Here is an 18542-nt window from a genome sequence, read left to right as displayed (position 1 = left end):
AGAGATGGAAAAACAGCTTCTTGAAAACAATGGAAAAACGGCTCGTCATATACCAGGTCTCTTGCCCTTAAGGGAGTTTATGTCGAGTAAATAGGTTTCTTTTGTTGTCGCTATAAAAAATCTGCATAATTAGCGTGTTGTGACAAAATTCTTTTGTTTCAAGCCTGATTATGCGCAAACTTTTAGGGCTTATATTTTGGGTACACCTCTCCTATACGAAAAGGTACCTATATCTTCTTGCTCAGAATTTCCTAGCGATTCTATTGATATAACCGCATTATGACCGCATCATTATATGGAAAGCTAGAGCGCAAGAAAAGTATAACTTCATCTTGATTTTACTCGACTTCTGACAGTTTTACAAGAACCAATTTAATATAATTGCGTTAAGAATTTCTTTTGCTATACATTAGTAAAAATATTGCTCCTTATTCTTAAAAATTGAACTAGTAATCGGCAAAAAAGGAAAAACAAATTTTCATTTTTATCGTCAAATCATGTGGAAACCGTCCGATTTGTATGGCGAGCCGTCTTTTCTGGACTTTCATTTAATGACCTAATCAACGTTTTTACAATAGAATTTTCAATAAAAGTGATCGTTGAACTTTGAGTAATCAGAAAAGCTGTTTTTCCATCTCTTTTACATTCCTCTGGTATCAGATGTGGAAGTATGCTACGAAACCCTTTTCTCTAAAGTGGGTATAGAGCGGGTATCTCTAAAAGCGGTTATATTGGTCCGCTCCTTTGAAGCTTTTGCGTGGGCGGTCGGCAATACGCCATCGGAATATCAGATAAGCTTTTTTATAGACTCGATGCTGGCGCGATTAAGTGAACTTTCATAATTTTGGAAGGGAAAGTAAGATGAGGTCAAGACAGTCCACTTTTGGCCCTGCCCATTCTAGTTTTGAATTAAAGTGGGCAGAAAGTTGGCTGTTTAAAGCCAATGCACCGCCTCCACCTGTCAATATAATCACTTCTCTCGATCTTTTCCAAGCAAGATTTTAGCTGCCAACTTTCTACTCTAACAATAAGACAGTGTATGATGTAGATGATTGTAAATTTATTATGGATGTAGCCAAAAATCTGACTTTTCTGTTGACGAAAGAGCTTCTTTTCTTTGGTGACATCGTCAAACCAAAACGTATCTGCTTGGGCAGAATAGACTTTTGACGATCCTCGGGGTGAAGGGCTCAAAGGCACTTTTATTTTACAATCTTCAATTTTGTAGTTAAAGTTAAAATCCAAAAAAGTTTTGTTTACTGACTCTACGGATGAATATTAACTTGAACGTCTTGTACTATTTTATTCTGATAGAGAAAAAGATAACAAATAGATAATTTTTGTAAATAAATAAAAACAATAAAATATTAAAAAATGGCTTGATAAAAAACTAGCGACCGTCATTTGAGGAAGAACTATCGTGTCTACGGCGTCCTCGTTTTTCCTCGTTTTTACGAAAACGGGTCCTCTCGTTTGAGCGAGAACGAGAACGACTTCTCGATTTACGACGAGATCGTTTATCGTTTGTCTCTGAACGTCTATCATGTCGACGATGAAAAGGTTTATCTTCGTTTTGGTTACGTGACCTTCGAGCATTATCGTCTCTATACCGAGAATTTTCGCTCATACGTTGAGCAGGGCTTTTGTCTCTATAACTTCGATTATCGTCTCTGCGTCGAGGACTTTCGTCTCTATAGCTAGAATTATCATTTCTATGACGAGAATTGTCATATTTATGTCGGGAATGTTCGCCACGATCAGAGGAGCGACGTCGGGAATTCTGCTTGCGATCATCATGGTCGGAGCTTTGGTCGGTATCGGATGTTTGTTTGTGATGTTTCTTCTTTTTCTTCTTCGACTTCTTTTCTTTCTTACGTTTCTTCTTCTTTGAAGAGCCGCTGAACAAGAAAAAAGAAACACTGACTAATGTCACGAATATCTCCGTATGAAACCGGTACCGGATGTTTGTCGTTGAAAATGAAAAAAAATAAATGAGAACGCATAACGGACTTTTTTGTTTGTCTATTATTGGTAGAAAATCTGCCTAATTCTAAAAGGTTTTTCCAGCACTCAGAAGTACCTTTTGGTATAATTTTCTGATTTTTACGTAGCACACTACAATTTTTAAAAGTTTTAAAGGAAAATAAAGTTATTTTACCTTTCATCCTGATCCTCTCCATCTGGTCGACCACCTTTCGACGAATCAAAACCCTGATACAAAAATTAGGTAAACTAGTAAAACATTTCATGAAGGGAACAGTTCTATACGTCATTACTCATTGAAAGCTAATCTCCGGTAACTATTGGTATAAGCGGGGATGGAAAAATCTCGAATTTTTATAAGCGGGGAATCGGAAAATAAAGTCCCGGGTTGAAATCTTAATAAAATCAAATACCCGGGGACGCTCAATAGGGAACCACTAGTAATTCGGGGAACCAGAAAGGGCAAGGGTAAAAAATACAACAAGGCCATAAAGAATGCAAACTTTTGCAAGGATAAACAAACATTGCAAGTATTTTTTGCTTTCAGTTGAATTTTGAATACAAAATGTTAAAACTGTACCTGAAATGACATCCCAGAATTTTTTGACTTTGATGAGGAAGATCTGAAAATAAATCGAAACAAAAAAGTTGGAATCTGACAAATGAAAGGGTATTCCTCCATACACAAGTTGAGGATTACAAAATTCTAAATTAGAAACCTAAATATTTCGATTTTGGAAAATAAGTAACCAGTAAAATTTGGAAGCTTCTATTTTTCTATTCGGATATATTTTTCTAAATGAGATCCATTGAATCAGATTGAATGCATGAAATTGAAACATGTATTCAAGATGTTTTGATTTTTCTTCGTACCCAAGTCGTGTAATAATCTAAGATATTTAACATTCATTTTCTTTCAAACAAATAAGAGATGCAGATGCAGATTTCATTTTCCTTCAAAAATGCAAGACAAGACAAGACAAGGCCATGTTTCATTTCCATTCAATAAAACAAAATAAGCATTTCTTGATTTTCTTTCTGAAATATCAGAAATGTAATATTCGTTTTCCTTTAAAAATACAAATCACATAACACTAATTTTCTTTCAAATATTGAAGATATGCAAATTTCATTTTCCTTTAAAAATACAGAACATCCAGCAATCATTTTTCTTCAAAAATACAAGACAAGCGACATTCATTTCCTTCAAAAAACAAAAAAGCAGTCTTCATTTTCTTTTTGAAATATAAGAAGTGTAATTTTCGTTTTCCTTCAAAAATACAAGACACGTCACATTCATGTTCCTTTAGAAATACAGAATATACAAGTAACAACCATTTTCTTTCAAATATTGAAGATGTGCAGGTTATATTTTCCTTCTAAAATACAGGACATTCAACATTAATTTTCCATGAAAAAAATACAAGGTATAATGTAACAATCACAAGGTATACATGTAACAATCATTTTCATCATTTTCTTTTCCTTCAAGATACAAGACACGTCACATTCATTTTCCTTCAAAATATAGAAGAGGTAATGTTCATTTTCCTAAAATACAAGGCATTATGTGTTAATTTTCCTTCAAAATTGCAAGGCGCGATGGGTTCATTTTCCTTTAAAAATACAATGGAAACAGTGTTAAAGTGTTAATTCCACTACAGAGTTCTTCTATCTGTACCTGTCAATCAACCGTTCTGGCTGTCAATCAACTCCACCCCTCGAATTCATTCAGTTATGCTTTTGAAAGCAAAGTTTGATTTTTATAAAGGTCATAAAGTAAACTAAATTAATTAACTTCAATTCATCTGAACTTGGAACTTAAAGTGAACCTGAAATTAAAGCTCTAAAAACAGTCATATCTGTAATGATATGGGTATGGGGATGTGTGGCTTTCACCTCCATGAGTCCGCAAAAACTCCAAAATAGAAAAATCAGTCCCTCGTAGGGTACCTTTTTGGGAAATAAGGGGAGAATCTAGAAATTTGTCTCGAGGGAATTTTATTTATCCTGCCCTGAGAGTGACATCCTTTCATTTGACTACCGAAGGAAAGAAACACCTCGGAGCTGCCATCGGTTCAGAAAACTTCCGTGAAGAATTCATCACCGATAAAGTCAACACGTGGATCAGCAGCGAAATCGAAACGCTCACAGAAATCGCCAAGATTGCCCCACACGAAGCCTACACCTGCTTCACATCAGGGTACAAGCACAAGCTCAACTTTACCCTAAGGACAATCCCCAACATTAAACAACACCTTCAAAGGCTAGACGAAATCATCACAGCGCGGTTCATCCCAGCCATAACCGGTGGAATCCAGCCAAACGAAACCGAACGTGAGCTGTTCACCTTGCCACCAAGCCTTGGCGGTTTAGGTATACCAAAGTTCAGTGATATTTCAGATCAAGAGTTTTCCAATTCGGAAGCGCTGACCAAACAACTCCAAAATAAGATCGAAAGCCAAGACTATGTCAACGACATCGACAAAGACGAGATCATGAAACTGAAATCATCATTCAAGCGTAATCGAATGCAGAGTTACCGCCAATAGCTTGAGCTCATCAAACAACAGTCGCCAAATGAGATGAAGAAGTTGGTTGAAATCAACAGCGAACCAGGAGCATCCCTTTGTTTATCAACGCTTTCAATCAAAGAAGAAGGATTTCAGTTCGACAAAACATCCTTCTGGGATCTGATAAAAATCCGCTATGGTCACCAGCTGAGTCGCTTACCTACCATCTGTCCATGTGGTTCACCTTTTGATCTGGGACACGCACTCTCGTGCAAGAAAGGCGGTTTCATCATTCAGCGTCATAATTCCATCCGTGACACCACAGCATCCCTCCTGACACAAGTATGCAAGGACGTGAAGGTCGAACCGACATTGACCACCTTGTCAGGGGAGACTTTTGAAACTAAATCGACCAACATCCAAGACCATGCTCGTCTCGACATTGCTGCTAGGGGATTTTGGATTCCTGGCCAGAAGGCATTCTTCGACGTAAGGGTTTTCAACCCAATCGCCAAAAAGTTCAGGAATTCCACTGTCTCCAAAGCATGCGATGCAAACGAAAGGGAGAAAAAGAACGTTTACAATTCAAGAATCATGAAAGTTGAGCACGGCTCCTTTACCCCAATTGTTTTCACCGCAATGGGCGGAATGGGAAGAGAAACGAAACATTTTTACAAAAGACTATCAGAACTTTTATCTGAAAAACGAAACGAGTCCCTTGCTATCACGACAACTTGGGTAAGAAGAAAGATTAACTTTGCCCTCTTGAGTTCGGTTCTCCTGTGCCTCCGCGGCAGCAGAACTCCATGGAGCAAAGATAGTCTTTCTTCTTCGCTCTCATATAGTTCTAGTGATTCTGAACTTTTGTGTTCCTTCTAGATTTTTGACAAAACTTATTTTATTTAACATATCTAATATTTGGCGTGCCGGGACTGCCTCCGTGCAAAAATTGTGTAGTATATATTTAATATTTGACTCTTACTTCTTATGTCCAACACCTTGTATCCGTTCACCACCACCGTGCTCTGTTTTGCCACGTGATAAAACTTCTTGCAGTTCCTACCATGAATAAAACAAGTGAACGTTAGGGCCGAAAAGTTGAGTTGAGGCAGAATTAATTTAGCAACCACTAAGACCTGTGCCGAGAAGATAATCATACACAAAATCTTTAAAAATTAACAGTTGGGCTAACAAGTGGAATTTGTATCTCCTTAAGTAACAGGAGAGAACAGAAAAGAAAAAAGAATTCATATTCCAAAGAACGGCATCAACTATCTTAAAGATAAGAAAACTATTTGAACGTACCTTAGCTGTTAATGATGTTGTACCTGTTGAAAATGACTTGTGACCTCTAAAAGAGAAAAACAATGGATTCAATTGAAATTACTAATGTAATAATCGGTAAAAAATGTGTATAAAATCAGGGAGAAATCAAAGTCCCGGGGGCCCGTTAGTTAAGGAAAATTAGTATCATAAGAAATATAAACTATGAATTAAAATATGTATGAAATTACTCAGGAAGAACATTAATAAAACAACTTACAAAGCGGCCGCCATAGCACGAGCTTCTAAGTCTTTCACAGCTTTCAATTCCTGAAGAAAAGAACAAAATCAAATTGACAGAAAAAAAGACATTTATCATAAAATCACCCTTCTTTACTAAATTAAAGAAGAAGTTGAAAAATCATATGTACAAATTAAGACACTTAATACAAACCTGTTTTTTCTTTAATTCTTTTTCAGTCTGCGATTTATTGTTATCTCGTGTGTACCTAGAAACAATTAAAAAAAGAAACTGAGAGTTCATTTTCTTACAATATTATTATGCAAAAAACATAACTATAATAATTCATATCAACTCTAGACCCACAAATTCGGAAAGAGTATTGTTTCATTACAAGCCGTTTATGATTCTTTAAGGTTTTACGGTTATCAATCTAAACCATTTCAGAGCTTCCCAGATGATTTTAAGGCGGTTCAAGAATTCAAATAACTTTTCTTACTCGAACGAATAAGAGCTACAAGACCTGCAAAATATTTCTATAGGAAATAAAGTTAACACATGTAAAACTAGAGTGAGTACTTTAAATTACATACCATATCAAGTCTTTTCCTTCTTGCCATTTTCCTGTAGGTACCATTACAGAATGACCTTAAAACAAAGAAAATTCTCAAATTTCGTTCTTTAGCTTTTTTTATAAGATATTTTCTGTTCCAATTCCTAGAACAATTTGGTACCCCATCGTTAACCCTAAATCTCAATAAGCTTCTTTTATTCAGTATCCAGTGTTGCAACCTGGCTTGACCAAAACCCCTCATACCAGCTCTTACTGGCAAGACAAAAATCATGTATTGCTCCATTATCATTTTTCTCTTCTTCTTCCGATTGGTCATTGTCTAGTACCTCTGGCAATATAATGTTAGTTCTTAACGGAGGGGACTATATTTATGTTTAAGTAATGTTTTGCAATGTATGTTCGTAGTGTACACGTGCTTTTGATTCAATAAAGAAATAAAATCATGTATGGAAATTTGACGACGTTGTTACAACATCGAGTATTTCATTTTGGTGCCAGCTGAATTTAAATAACAAAAAGGGTATTATTAATTTTCATACCTAGATAGTTTTCACGTTCTTTATCTCCTTTGACGTCATCCCAGTTGAATTGATCTTTACCGCCACGAGTTCCACCGCGAGATGGATGATATATTCCAGCCATGTGTTATTGTTATTGTCTATTATATATTGTTATTGTCTTCAAATTGTATATATTTTCTTGTCTTTCTATTTATTTTTCTGTAAAAATGAAAAGATGATTAGCAACAACCTCAGGATGCATTATCACAAGAAATGAAATATTATTACATATGGACAGGTGGTTGCAATAAAACTGAAACATGCCTTTCGGAATAATATAGGTGTGTGAATTTGTGATATTGTTGAATAATAAGCAGATATTCAATAGGTAAAAGTTGGTTATTGAGATTTATTAACCCGAGGTGATGTAATATTCAACGAGGCGAAGCTGAGTTGAATATTCATCACCGAGGGTTGATAAATCCAATAACCAACGTAAACCTATTGAATATATGTTTTATTATATGCCCAAAGATGAAAACAAGTTATAAGTTTCTATTTTGTAAAGAGATTCACACAAAACTCTTACACAAATCGAACATTCGAATGTTTTTTTTCTTTTTAACTGCTTTTTAATGACTTAAGTCATTCAATTGTTCACGAAATTCACAATTGAACTCTTTTATTGTCTCTCTTTAATTGCAACAAAATAAAAGTGACAAAAAATCAAGTTTCGAAAAAAGGTTTGAAAAAAAAAATTCTACTGTGGTATAATACCGTGGTATATCAGGAATTATTCAATGGCTGTTTTTGCCTACGGGTATATAATAATGGTAATTAAATAGAGGTATGGTAAACAAGTACCTGTTTTTAGTGTTATATTGTATATGGAATTATAAAATTAACTAAGATCTAAGAATAATCTCAAAATAGAAAATTTATATATAAAAAAAACTTTGGAAGAGCAGAAAATAATTACATCTTTACAATTCAATTTCTCAAACTTCAATATGGTGTGTGGGTAAAAAGATCATATTCAGCAGAATAAAAACATCATTAATCCTTGTATAATAATATAATCCCTTTAAATTCTCTCATTCTAAAAAATATATTACAGAAAAATACAATTTTGAAAATAACAGTAGAAAATTAATAACGGTTGTAGAACAAAATATAAAAGAATGAAATCAGAAAAATTTAAATCTTGAAATTGTAACTGTGTACCGGTATTAGCTGCTCGTGTAACTCAAGTGACGTCCCAATGGGCGATTCCACTTTATATCCAAACAGGGGGTAGACAAACATTTCCAGAGGGTAATCATAGAAGATTTTCCAGGGGGTCTAAAAAAGTATTTTTTTCATTTTTCCAGGGGGTAAAAGGTTATTTTAAAATTTCCAGGGGGCAAAAGACTGATTTCAGTTCGACCCTCACTTTTAAGATATGAAAAGAGTTTTTCCAAGGGTTCTTTTGCAACTTTTGACATTTTCCAGGGGGTATTCACACATTTCTAAAAATCTTTCTTTACCTTGAAAGGCTCGTCCACCCCCATGTATGGAAATTTTATGGAGCAGCCCATTATGCCATAAGTTTGGTGCAAAACGCTGGAAGTTCTTAAGGATGATCAAGAGAAGGGTATTAGGATGTAGATTTCAGAAATCACTGTTAATAAAATTAATTGTTGCCTTTTTTGAGAATTAATGTCGGAAAACAGCTTTATGACGCTATGTCCAAAACTTAAAATTTGAATATGTGAAATTTTTTTTACTTCCGTAGCTTATATTCATTCTAATAATTAGATAATATTGGGAATATTTCTTGCATCTTCTGTGTTTGGGTGTGGTTCTTGGTCAGTTATATCAGCATCAAGTTCCCGTTCAGCTTGTAGTCTCTTATAATCCGTATCGAAGAACATTATAAATAAAATCCCAATACTTGATGCTAAAACTGTCACTACTATTGCGTAAGTTGAAAAATTTAAAGGGTCAATGTCATGTTCAGCTTTGCACGTTGAATCTGCTAGATCAGCTGCTGACAGTTTTGGTGAAGCCTCGAGACCAATGAAAAATAAGATGGCTCCAATTACTTGTCTGTAAGAAATGAATTATATTATAATTATACAGGTGAAACCATTTCAAAAAGGAAAAAATCAATTCGCTGTTCACAGTATCAGAAAGTAATAGATTTTATTCTCCCAAAGACATCTTGACATCTTAAACATTAAGCTTCTGGTTATTATTTTAAGAAGCTTAAATTTTATAGAATCACTAGCTGTGGAAAATTCTATAACCATACAGAAGAGGCCAGAACAAGCTGGATGCTGATTGAACCTACCTGATGACGAAAGTTAGCCAAATGAGAGAAAACATAGACATTAATGGAAAAGCTAAGCGAAAAAATGAGCGATCGAACGAACGAGCGAACGTGTAAACGAATGAAAGAGCGAGCGAAAGAATAGAGCAAAAATACATGAATGAAATATTGAGTAAGACTTGAGAAATTGAAGAAAATTCGTTTTGCGGGCACGGCAATTGGCTGCTCCAGCAATTTTTTAAAAATATTGGGAATTAATTGCTATCAACAATATTTTATGTTGAAAAAACTAGAAATACAAGGAAAAATCTGCAACAACGATGATTTCCGGAGTATTTCCGGCATTATCGACCGGGAAAGAATTTTTCTCAAAAATCGGACTCAGCCATATTTTGGGCATTGCTAATACGCATCTTTGTGCAAAAAAACAGAAAAAACTAATGATGAAATCTCAAGAAAATGCCTAAAAACCGTTTTTTCCGGCATATTTCTGGCCGTTTTTCGAAAATCGGGCTCCGTCACATTTTAGGTATTGACGTTTTGCATCAGTGTGCAAAATTTCATGAAAAAATATAAAGTACAGCTTGAGAAATTCAAGTAATACCGTTTTTCCGGCGAAAATCGGCTGTTCCGGCGATTTTTAGTAAGTTCCGGCTTCAAAAATCAGTTTTATTGACAATTGAACCATGCTTTATGGTGGGCATTGCTATTAATATTGTTTTTGTGTGAAAAAACAACGAAATAAGGAAAAAGTCCGATGAAAATCTGCAAAAACGGCGATTTCCAGCATATTTCCGGCATTTTTGGCCGGACAAGAATTTTCCTCAAAAATTGGACTCGACCATGTTTTGGGCATTGCTAATACGCATCTTTGTGCAAAAAATCAGAAAAAACTAATGATGAAATCTCGAGAAAATGCAAAAAAAAAAAGTTTTTCCGGCATATTTCCGGCATTTTCGGCCGGAAAAATGTTTTTTTAGAAAATCGGGCTCCGTCATATTTTGGGCATTGCCATTTTGCATATTTGTGCCAAAAATCAGAAAAAACTAATGAGCCAATCTCGAGAAAAGCTGGTAACAGACAAACGGACGGACGGACGGTTAATTTATAGGACCTCCAGGTAGGTCCAAAAAATAAATTCAAGTCAAGAACATCTGGTTGTTTGGCTTGCCCAGCTAACATCCCACATTGAATGATCCCATAATGTGAGTTATGCCGAATATGCATAATTCTGACACACAGAGTTTGAAAACAAGTTAGCTCATTATGCAAAATCCTTTTCAGAAAAAATTGACAATTGCGAAAGGATACCCAAAAAAGATTCAAATTACCCAATCATCCATTGAATACCAGAGGATGTTGCTTCATCAACAGGATATGTACATTCCACACCTAATTCAAGAAATACCGGTAACACACCAAGTCCAGTCAATCCGTATAATGTGAATGCTATGTAATTGAATGCAACCATATCTCTTAAGTTCACTGCCTGAAAAATTCACGAACACAAAAGATACAGGACAACCATCAGATTTTTATTTTTAATCGAAATAATAATACAATTATGTAAAATTCAGCAAAGTTTCAATAGAAACCTTGTCCCTTTAGATTCTTTGCAAAAGGAAAATCAATGTTGAAAAACACTGATGATGTACAAGGTTTTTGGTTTGATCTAGCCAGGTTATACTAGAGACATAGAAATGTTTCTTGAAGCAGCTTGAAGTCTCGTGTTAAGCAACTAAAGGGAAGTATCAAGGGTGTGTAGCGAAATGTAGAAAAAGGAGTGGTCCTATCTTTCGGTAGACAGGTAAGGAAATGGTCGCTAACTTACTATCTTTTCGTTTAATGGACACTTTAAAGGAAGGTAATATTTCTTGTACTGGCAAGTCAACCAATTAACTTACCATATAGACCGATGATAGAGAAATAACTTACAATCAAGCACAGTGAGCCACTAAAACCAAACAATATACCAAGAATCTTTGATATATCAATGTACTTTCTTGTATTGTCAACATAATAACCTGATAGTCCAGCGCCTACAAATCCTCCAACAATAACTAAAGCCCCAAGAATACCAGCTGTTGTCTAAAGAAAAAATATCATGTCAGAAAGGATTTTTAAACAATTTCCTTGTTTAAAGAACTTTCAATAGGGGGTATTGAAAAAAAATTGGAAATATGGCCATGATGGGGTGGTTTTGCAATGTCCAGGGGGTTGATTTGGTTCTTATATAGGGGTAAGATACCTTTGATTCTTCTTTCAATTTATTTAGACTTTGGGTCTCGTAAGTGAAACTTACATCTGAATATCCTTGAGGACAGATCAACTGTTGAACTATGGTCGAGATGCTGCTGAATGCTGCAATACCCATACCAGATGTCAAAGCCAACAGCATGAACTTCTTCTGCTTCAAAATCTAAAGAAAAAATAGTTCAAAACAGTAATTAAAAAAAAAAATGTCAAAAAGTTTTTAGATTTTATGTGGAAAATAAGACTAGACCATTTGCTGCAGTTTGCTGATCAAATTAAATGGAAAGAAGTTTCCTGAAAAACGAAGTTCAAGGAAACAGTCCAGAAAGTTTATCTGAATTATGTTGTATGTTGTTTATATTTTTTTTTAAAGAGAAATGATTTACTGTTTTGATTCCAACAAAAAAGGAGACAGGTTCGATCAGAGCAGATGGCGATGGTGGTGTAGGTGGCTTACTTGACCAAATGCCAAATATAGCTAACAATGCTGTTATCACTGCTGGTGCACCAGTCACAATAAGCTGAAATAGTGAAGTAGATTTTCCAAGATTATTTATAAAAATAAATAAAGACATTGATGAGAAAATCCTTATTGAAAGCTATAATATAGCCTGAACCCTGTCATCAGTTTAGAGGGGTATTTTCTTTGAAAAAAAAACAATTTTCATACCAATAGACCAATATCATCTTCTTTAGAAACTATCCCAGCTGCTATGCCATTGGCAACGAGTACTCCAAGTGGATTAGCTGTAGAGTAAGTCAAAATTCTATATGTTGTTATAAATTCAGAATGAGTGGGTCTTCCTTGTATCGGTACCCTAACCCCCATACCATTTTCAATTGTTGTAGGTTGTTTTTAAGTCCATCCCTATTGTTTCCTTTTTAGAAAATCTAGTCGATGAAGACCCAATATGTGTTGTCTATTTTTCTTGATCTTTTAAATGAAGCATAATCATAAAAATGGCCTAGAAGTTAATGCTGTTTTGTTTGGTAGTACTTTGACACACGAGAACCTATATTATGTATTGATTGTAAATCTACCGGAATGAATACTAATAACCTCTCACCCATGGTGGCAATAGTGTTGGCTATTGTTCTTTCATGATCACCAAACCAAAGAGCGGCAATCTTTGTGGGCATTGATAAAACAAAAGGTTGGACGCAAGCAGAGAGGATTTGTGCAACCAAAACAATGGTGAATCTTAGATGACCATGAAAAGAATAGGCCCCAACAACACGTAATACACCACCAAGTGCATTCACAATGCAACCTAATATGACCTAAAAATCAATTTGAAAGAAGACTTTGACTACTTAATAGTACTGAATAATAAACAATCTCAAAACTTGAAATTATCAAACAAAATAATAGAAAATGGGAAAATATTGGAAAACTAAGGTACAACATAATTAACATACTGAAAATCGAAATCCATATGTTTCAATAGTCCACCAAGAGAGTCCGCCCATCGGCAGTGAAGCGATGAAATATACAAGTGAGAAGTAATTCACTGACTTCTCAGAAATTTCAAAATAAGATGCTGCAAAGTTTGTCACAGGAGCAAATGTTATCCATATCTAGATGAGAGTCGAAAAAAGAAGTGAAGATTAAATTCTATTGGCTTTCTATAAATATACATCTGGGCTGTTTAAAATGTGACCAAAAATCTAGCTATTCAAAAGACAATTAATACCACTATGTTTAAACTCCATTTTTCAGAAGAAAAAAAACAGATAAATTTTTATGCTTAAAAATTGCAAATTACTGGCAAAGAGACTGGCAATTTGCTTCTATGGATGTCAGTAAACAGTCTTGTTCGTAATTTTCAAGCATTTCTTACCATAGCGTTGGTTACATTAAACAATGCAACTACAGCCAAAACAAACCACCTTCTTGTGTACAGCTTATAAACATGATGTCCAGATTTATTGATTAATGGAGTTTTCTCACTATCTGGATTTCTCATCTTTGATTAATTTAAAAATGTTTCCACAACACTCAGCAACATCAATGGCAACTTATTAATTAATCTGTCATGGAGTTTTTTACTATTGTTGATTTATTATCATATTGAGTAACAATCACATGAAAAAAATAAGGGAACTAAATAAAATAAAAATCTTAACCTAATTTGTTATATTATAGGGGAGCTTTCTAAAATAGCTCCTAAAATAACACAACTTTGGACATACATGAAATTTTCTGTAAGTTCCCAACTTTTATTAACTTCAAAATGAAATGATTTAAAAAGATTATGTAATATTTTTTGTCACTAATTTTTGGAGACAAACTGGTATCATGAATGGCAATCCAGTGTGGAAATAATACAAAGTCCATATTCGAATTGTTATTTGTTAAAACTGAGGTCTATGCCAAAAAAAGTTCTGCTTGCGGAACAACAATATTGCGGGGGGGGGGCTGTAAGCCAGCGCCCCAAACGGGTCCAAGGCTTAGCCCTGGTGCTGGTGGGGGTTCAGGGGGCGAAGTCCCCAAAAGCCTTGGGATATTTGATTTTCTCACCCCTAATAGTTGCTCAAGGGAGAGCGAGGTGGATGCGTTTAACCTGGCATCATGAAATCGGGCGTAAGAATGGGGGTGCTTCTCTTGTCTTGAAAAGCTTTATAAATCACGCCAATATCTTGCTTTATATCCGCTCCTTACGCCAACACGCCAAAAGTAATTACTGCCTCACTCCAAATATATTTGGCGTACTGTGCACCATTTCCAGCCTGGATGTGAATAGGTTTATAGAAACCACCCATTAAAAATAATCTTACAGGACATTTTTCCTGAAAAAATATTATGAAATATACTGAAAAAGGAGTTATTTTTCAGAAATTGATCTTTTTCAGAAATTGATCTTTTTGCTAGCTAATTGCAGACAGTTTCAATAGAATGGATCAAAAGTTGAATCAATTGATTGGTAAAGCAAATACAGTCAATCAAGGTTAATTTCATAAGTGAGGGGAAACTAGCATCCCCTCGCACCACCAACCAGACGTTTTCCTTTGCAGTTAGTGTAGAGGGGGGGGGTGCCCAGTGCATGAACGCCAAACTCATTTTTCACTTTTCTCACTTACTTTTGGTTTTTACATAATCCTTTTAGACCATCTCGTAGATGAGCTTGAAGTCCTTCTTTCAGTTTGTTTTCACTTTATTTGAAAGCTTCTTCTTGGAATAATAAGTCGTTAAAGCAAGCGCTATTGGGACCCAGTTCGCGAACGAAGAACCAGTGAACGATCTTTCGAAAGAAAAAAATAGAGCTTCACTCGCAGGTACCGTCAACTGCTCTAACTTGGGACTATCTGACAAAACATGGGACGGCAATTCGGCCACCATTTCACCGAACCTCCAAAGTCATTTGATTTGAGTTAAGGAACGGCGTATTTAAAAATACACAATTTCTCTTTCGATTTTACAGTAAGTGAAAATACAGACCAGATATGCAACAGTCCCGGATGTTTTGACCAATCGTCCCAAGTGAGAGCAGTTGACAGTAATACTTTAACTCTCCTCTGAGATGATACAGGGGTATTTGAACTTTTCAAAACCACACGCTTTTTCACTAAAAAAGCGTCTTTTTTTTACGAATTTTAGCATTTTACTAACCTGTTTATTTTTTTAAATATTTTCTTGTCGTCCATTTTTTGTTTTCTTTTTCAAGTTTTGCTCATTGAAAATGGCGGCAATGTAGGGTCTTCTTTTTTAATTGAGATCGCCAGCTTTGGAATGTTTTGACGTTGCAATGTCTTCATTTTGGTATGGTTTTGGATCATTCGCGGACTGGACCCTTTTTTAAATCAACTACTGCTGATATGTTTCTATTGATTTTGAATTAATGAACTAACCTGTTTCAATGAAATTTTGTGTGATGGATAATAACAGGTTTTTAAAAAAGGAAAGTCATTTTTAGAACTCTTCTTGCGCAAATCTTCTTACAAAAAATATTTCCTCTTGCGATAAGCCATGTTTACAAAAATCGCGAACTCCTGCGCGGGTGAAAAACTTCAATCTGTCAATCATTTTCTCAAGCGAAGAGTACGCGAAGCGATTCTAGCTTTACGATAGTGCCGCGGGTCATCAATGGAAGTATTCAATTATCATTATTTATTTAAAAAAAAAAAAAAAGAAAAGTTGTAACTTTTATTTTTACTTGTAATATTTTTTAGGATAGACCGAGATTTTTTAGTGATTAAAAGAGACATAAAAAAAATAAAAAAAAAACCTATAAGTCCTGATGTTTATTTACGGAAGGCCCGCAATCGGAACGCTCTTCATTTAAGTGTACTCTTTGACGACATATATTATCTTTACTAGAATAGGAGCAAGGTGTCATGTAATACATAATAATTGTAATATACATCGTCTATTTATATTCTTATCATGTAATATATAATATAATGTAATATACGTCGTCTATATGTATCGTTACACAAAGTCCTGGCCCCGCAATCAAGCCAAGTGCCAGTGTAAAGTAATAGAAACTAGGCTTGATTACGTAACGTTTCAAAATGAGCACGCTCGTACACAGACCTCTTTTATATTTTCGTGTGCTTTGGAAAATCAAAACATCTCGTTACTTTTTATGATGCTGTTACTACTGTTGTCATTTATGACGTTGTGCATATTGCAATAAAATATGTTTTGTTATAAGAAGCAATTATTGTTATTTGGTTCAATTGGTTCAATGTATCAAATCTCTCAGTTTAGTTGACACTTTGGTATCTTCGTTGCGTCACAGCGAAAGGTTTGTTTTTATTTTAGTTTGTATCTTTGAAAGACCCCATCGGCTTTAGGCTGGGCTGTCGGCTTTAGGACCTCTCACGGTAGTCTGCTCGCACTCTACTGTACCATGTTTTGATTTAGCTTTGTATTTTAATGACCAGCCAAGTCATTCATTTGAGGGCTATCCCTATGTAGAGTCAAGTTACCAGTGTACCAGTGCCGATTGTCTATATGATAAAAAAGAGACGCTTGTCTTGGTTTGGGCATGTGTAGCAAGACTGCCCCTGAGGCGAGGAAAGTCTAGCTAAAATATGTTTGAAAAATTAATTCCAAGGCACACGAAGAAGAGGTAGACCTGCAAAAAGATGGCAAGATAAAATCAGGGAAGACACAGGTCTTCCATTAGCAATGGCCGAATGATACGCAAGTGATAGAACCAGATGGCGAGAGAAAGTTCACAAGTGGGCGAAGCCTCAACCAGAGGTGTGCTGATAAGTCAAGTAAGTCAATCTCAATTAAAAAAGAAGACACTACATTCCTTCCATTTTCGATGAGCAAAAATTGAAAAAGAAAACAAAAAATGGACGACAAGAAAATATTTACAAAAATAAACAGGTAAGTAAAACGCTAAAGTTCATATAAAACAGACGCTTTTTTAGTGAAAAACAGTGAGGCTGGAACATCGATTTTTGAGGATTACGATTTTACCAGCTTTTTAGTGATTTTTGCCTCGCTAACCCAAATCTCGCAACCTCTTTATCTTAAAGGATGATCGAAATTAGAGTTTTTCAGCGTTCCGAAAAAAATGCAAAGCAGAAATTTTTTCATCTTCACAGGATCGATTGTCAACAACAAAATACATCTTTTGGTCTTTGGGTTTGTTTCTGACGTTTTTTCTTCAAAGAATATCGATCACTTTCTTTTCCCTTGAGTGCGCGAGAAAAAAATGATTAGCTCGCATTCTCGCGCGGGCGAATAAAGATGAGGCGGCAATCTGCACTGAGGGTGCTACTTAGTTTCCGCCCTATTTTGCGCCCACCATAGAATGGGTCCAAATACGGGGGTATTCCAAATGATAAACGATGTCGTTCTGTAAGTGTTTTATTTCTGATAGATACAAAATAGTATATTGAATACTATTAACTTATTTATTTAAATATTTTTTGAGCCCAAATTTAATATCTGGTTAAATAAAAAAAACAAATGACAGCAGTTCTGTTTTTCCCTCAAACCCCCGGGAAAAGTTTTTTTACCGACTTAGCTATTTTACAAATTTCGGAAAAGAACTCCCATAGGAATTCCGATTCATAACCCGATTGGTTCATTTCAGAACGGCTTCAAGAAAGTCATAATGGCAGATAATTTTAAAAGTTTCTCTGAGTAAATGTGTGTAATTTATTGATGTTGATGGCTTGTTGATTCTTTAAAGAAAAAAGATAACAGGTATAGCTTTTTCTAATCCTGGAATATCGAGGTTCCAGCTACACTGAAAAAGCGCGTGGTTTTGAAAAGTTCAAATACCCCTGTATCATCTCGGAGGAGAGTTAAAGTATTACCGTAGAGTCGTTTAATATCGACATACGTCTTGCAATCTCGACATAGCTGTAGGCTGGTCTTGGAAATAAAAAATCAAACATAAAAAATACATACCAAAGTTATCAATCAATCACTAAATTGTTCTCTCTCGCTATCCACGTCACAGATTAATATAATATGAGAAATTTGAACTGTTATTACTTATATTTGAAAAGAACACTTTAACGATGTAGTAATCGCTAAAAAACTAATTAGCATGCTTTCAACGAAGATGCCCAAATCACAACAACATTTTGCATGCGAGGAATTTTTTATTAGACCTTTTTACCTGAACCGAAAATAATTAAAAGAACCCGGTTTCCTTATGAATTTGAAAAGGGACCGGGTGTGCTAGTTGCGACGCCTAGAAGTTTAACGCGGCCTCCTAGCGCCTAGAGCATGTGCTTGCAATAAATAATAAGGAAATGGAAACCAGGTCGACTAAGCGCGCGAAGTATTTTTATCACGTGACTTGAAGCGTAATAAAGTTGTAAAATTTTAATGATGGACACAAGAAAGTTACAAGGAAGTTTGCATGCGTTTCGTGTGTTGTGTAAAACTGCTTATAATTTGGCTGTTTTTTTAATTGAAGGGATTGCAATG

The 18542-nt window shown here is 35.2% G+C and overlaps 2 protein-coding genes across 2 annotated transcripts; both read right to left on the bottom strand.

The window, feature by feature from the left end:
* Positions 1-1278: 1278 nt before the first annotated feature.
* On the bottom strand, positions 1279-7295 carry LOC136813362 (multiple myeloma tumor-associated protein 2 homolog). Its single transcript, XM_067069871.1, has 9 exons — positions 7114-7295; positions 6594-6648; positions 6214-6268; positions 6040-6089; positions 5802-5847; positions 5479-5555; positions 2564-2606; positions 2159-2211; positions 1279-1898 (listed from the first exon to the last, which is right to left on the bottom strand). Exons 1-9 carry the CDS (start codon positions 7214-7216, stop codon positions 1391-1393), a joined length of 990 nt encoding a protein of 329 aa, XP_066925972.1. The 5' UTR covers positions 7217-7295; the 3' UTR covers positions 1279-1390.
* Positions 7296-8613: 1318 nt separating this feature from the next.
* LOC136813361 (solute carrier family 49 member A3-like) lies at positions 8614-13942 on the bottom strand. Its single transcript, XM_067069870.1, has 9 exons — positions 13480-13942; positions 13058-13216; positions 12706-12919; positions 12309-12385; positions 12025-12159; positions 11688-11804; positions 11321-11473; positions 10717-10874; positions 8614-9162 (listed from the first exon to the last, which is right to left on the bottom strand). Exons 1-9 carry the CDS (start codon positions 13603-13605, stop codon positions 8868-8870), a joined length of 1434 nt encoding a protein of 477 aa, XP_066925971.1. The 5' UTR covers positions 13606-13942; the 3' UTR covers positions 8614-8867.
* Positions 13943-18542: the final 4600 nt, after the last annotated feature.

Source organism: Clytia hemisphaerica, unplaced genomic scaffold (genome assembly GCF_902728285.1).
Source record: "Clytia hemisphaerica strain Z4C2 unplaced genomic scaffold, Clytia hemisphaerica genome assembly, whole genome shotgun sequence".
Lineage (NCBI taxonomy): Eukaryota > Metazoa > Cnidaria > Hydrozoa > Leptothecata > Clytiidae > Clytia > Clytia hemisphaerica.
The sequence above is the reverse complement of the archived record's forward strand: the minus strand, read 5'-3'. Positions and strand labels throughout refer to the sequence as shown.

Bases quoted from the DNA above. Each gene is read 5' to 3' on its own strand.
- LOC136813362 (XM_067069871.1), bottom strand. From the start codon at position 7,216: ATGGCTGGAATATATCATCCATCTCGCGGTGGAACTCGTGGCGGTAAA. The intron at 2,212-2,563 runs GTACAGTTTTAA...TTTTTGTATCAG, and splicing joins ATTCTGGGATGTCATTTCAG to GGTTTTGATTCGTCGAAAGG. The intron at 1,899-2,158 runs GTAAAATAACTT...TTTCTTGTTCAG, and splicing joins GGAGAGGATCAGGATGAAAG to CGGCTCTTCAAAGAAGAAGA.
- LOC136813361 (XM_067069870.1), bottom strand. From the start codon at position 13,605: ATGAGAAATCCAGATAGTGAGAAAACTCCATTAATCAATAAATCTGGA. The intron at 11,805-12,024 runs GTAAATCATTTC...TTTTTTCTTTAG, and splicing joins TTTTTGTTGGAATCAAAACA to ATTTTGAAGCAGAAGAAGTT. The intron at 11,474-11,687 runs GTAAGTTTCACT...TTTTTTCTTTAG, and splicing joins GTCCTCAAGGATATTCAGAT to ACAACAGCTGGTATTCTTGG.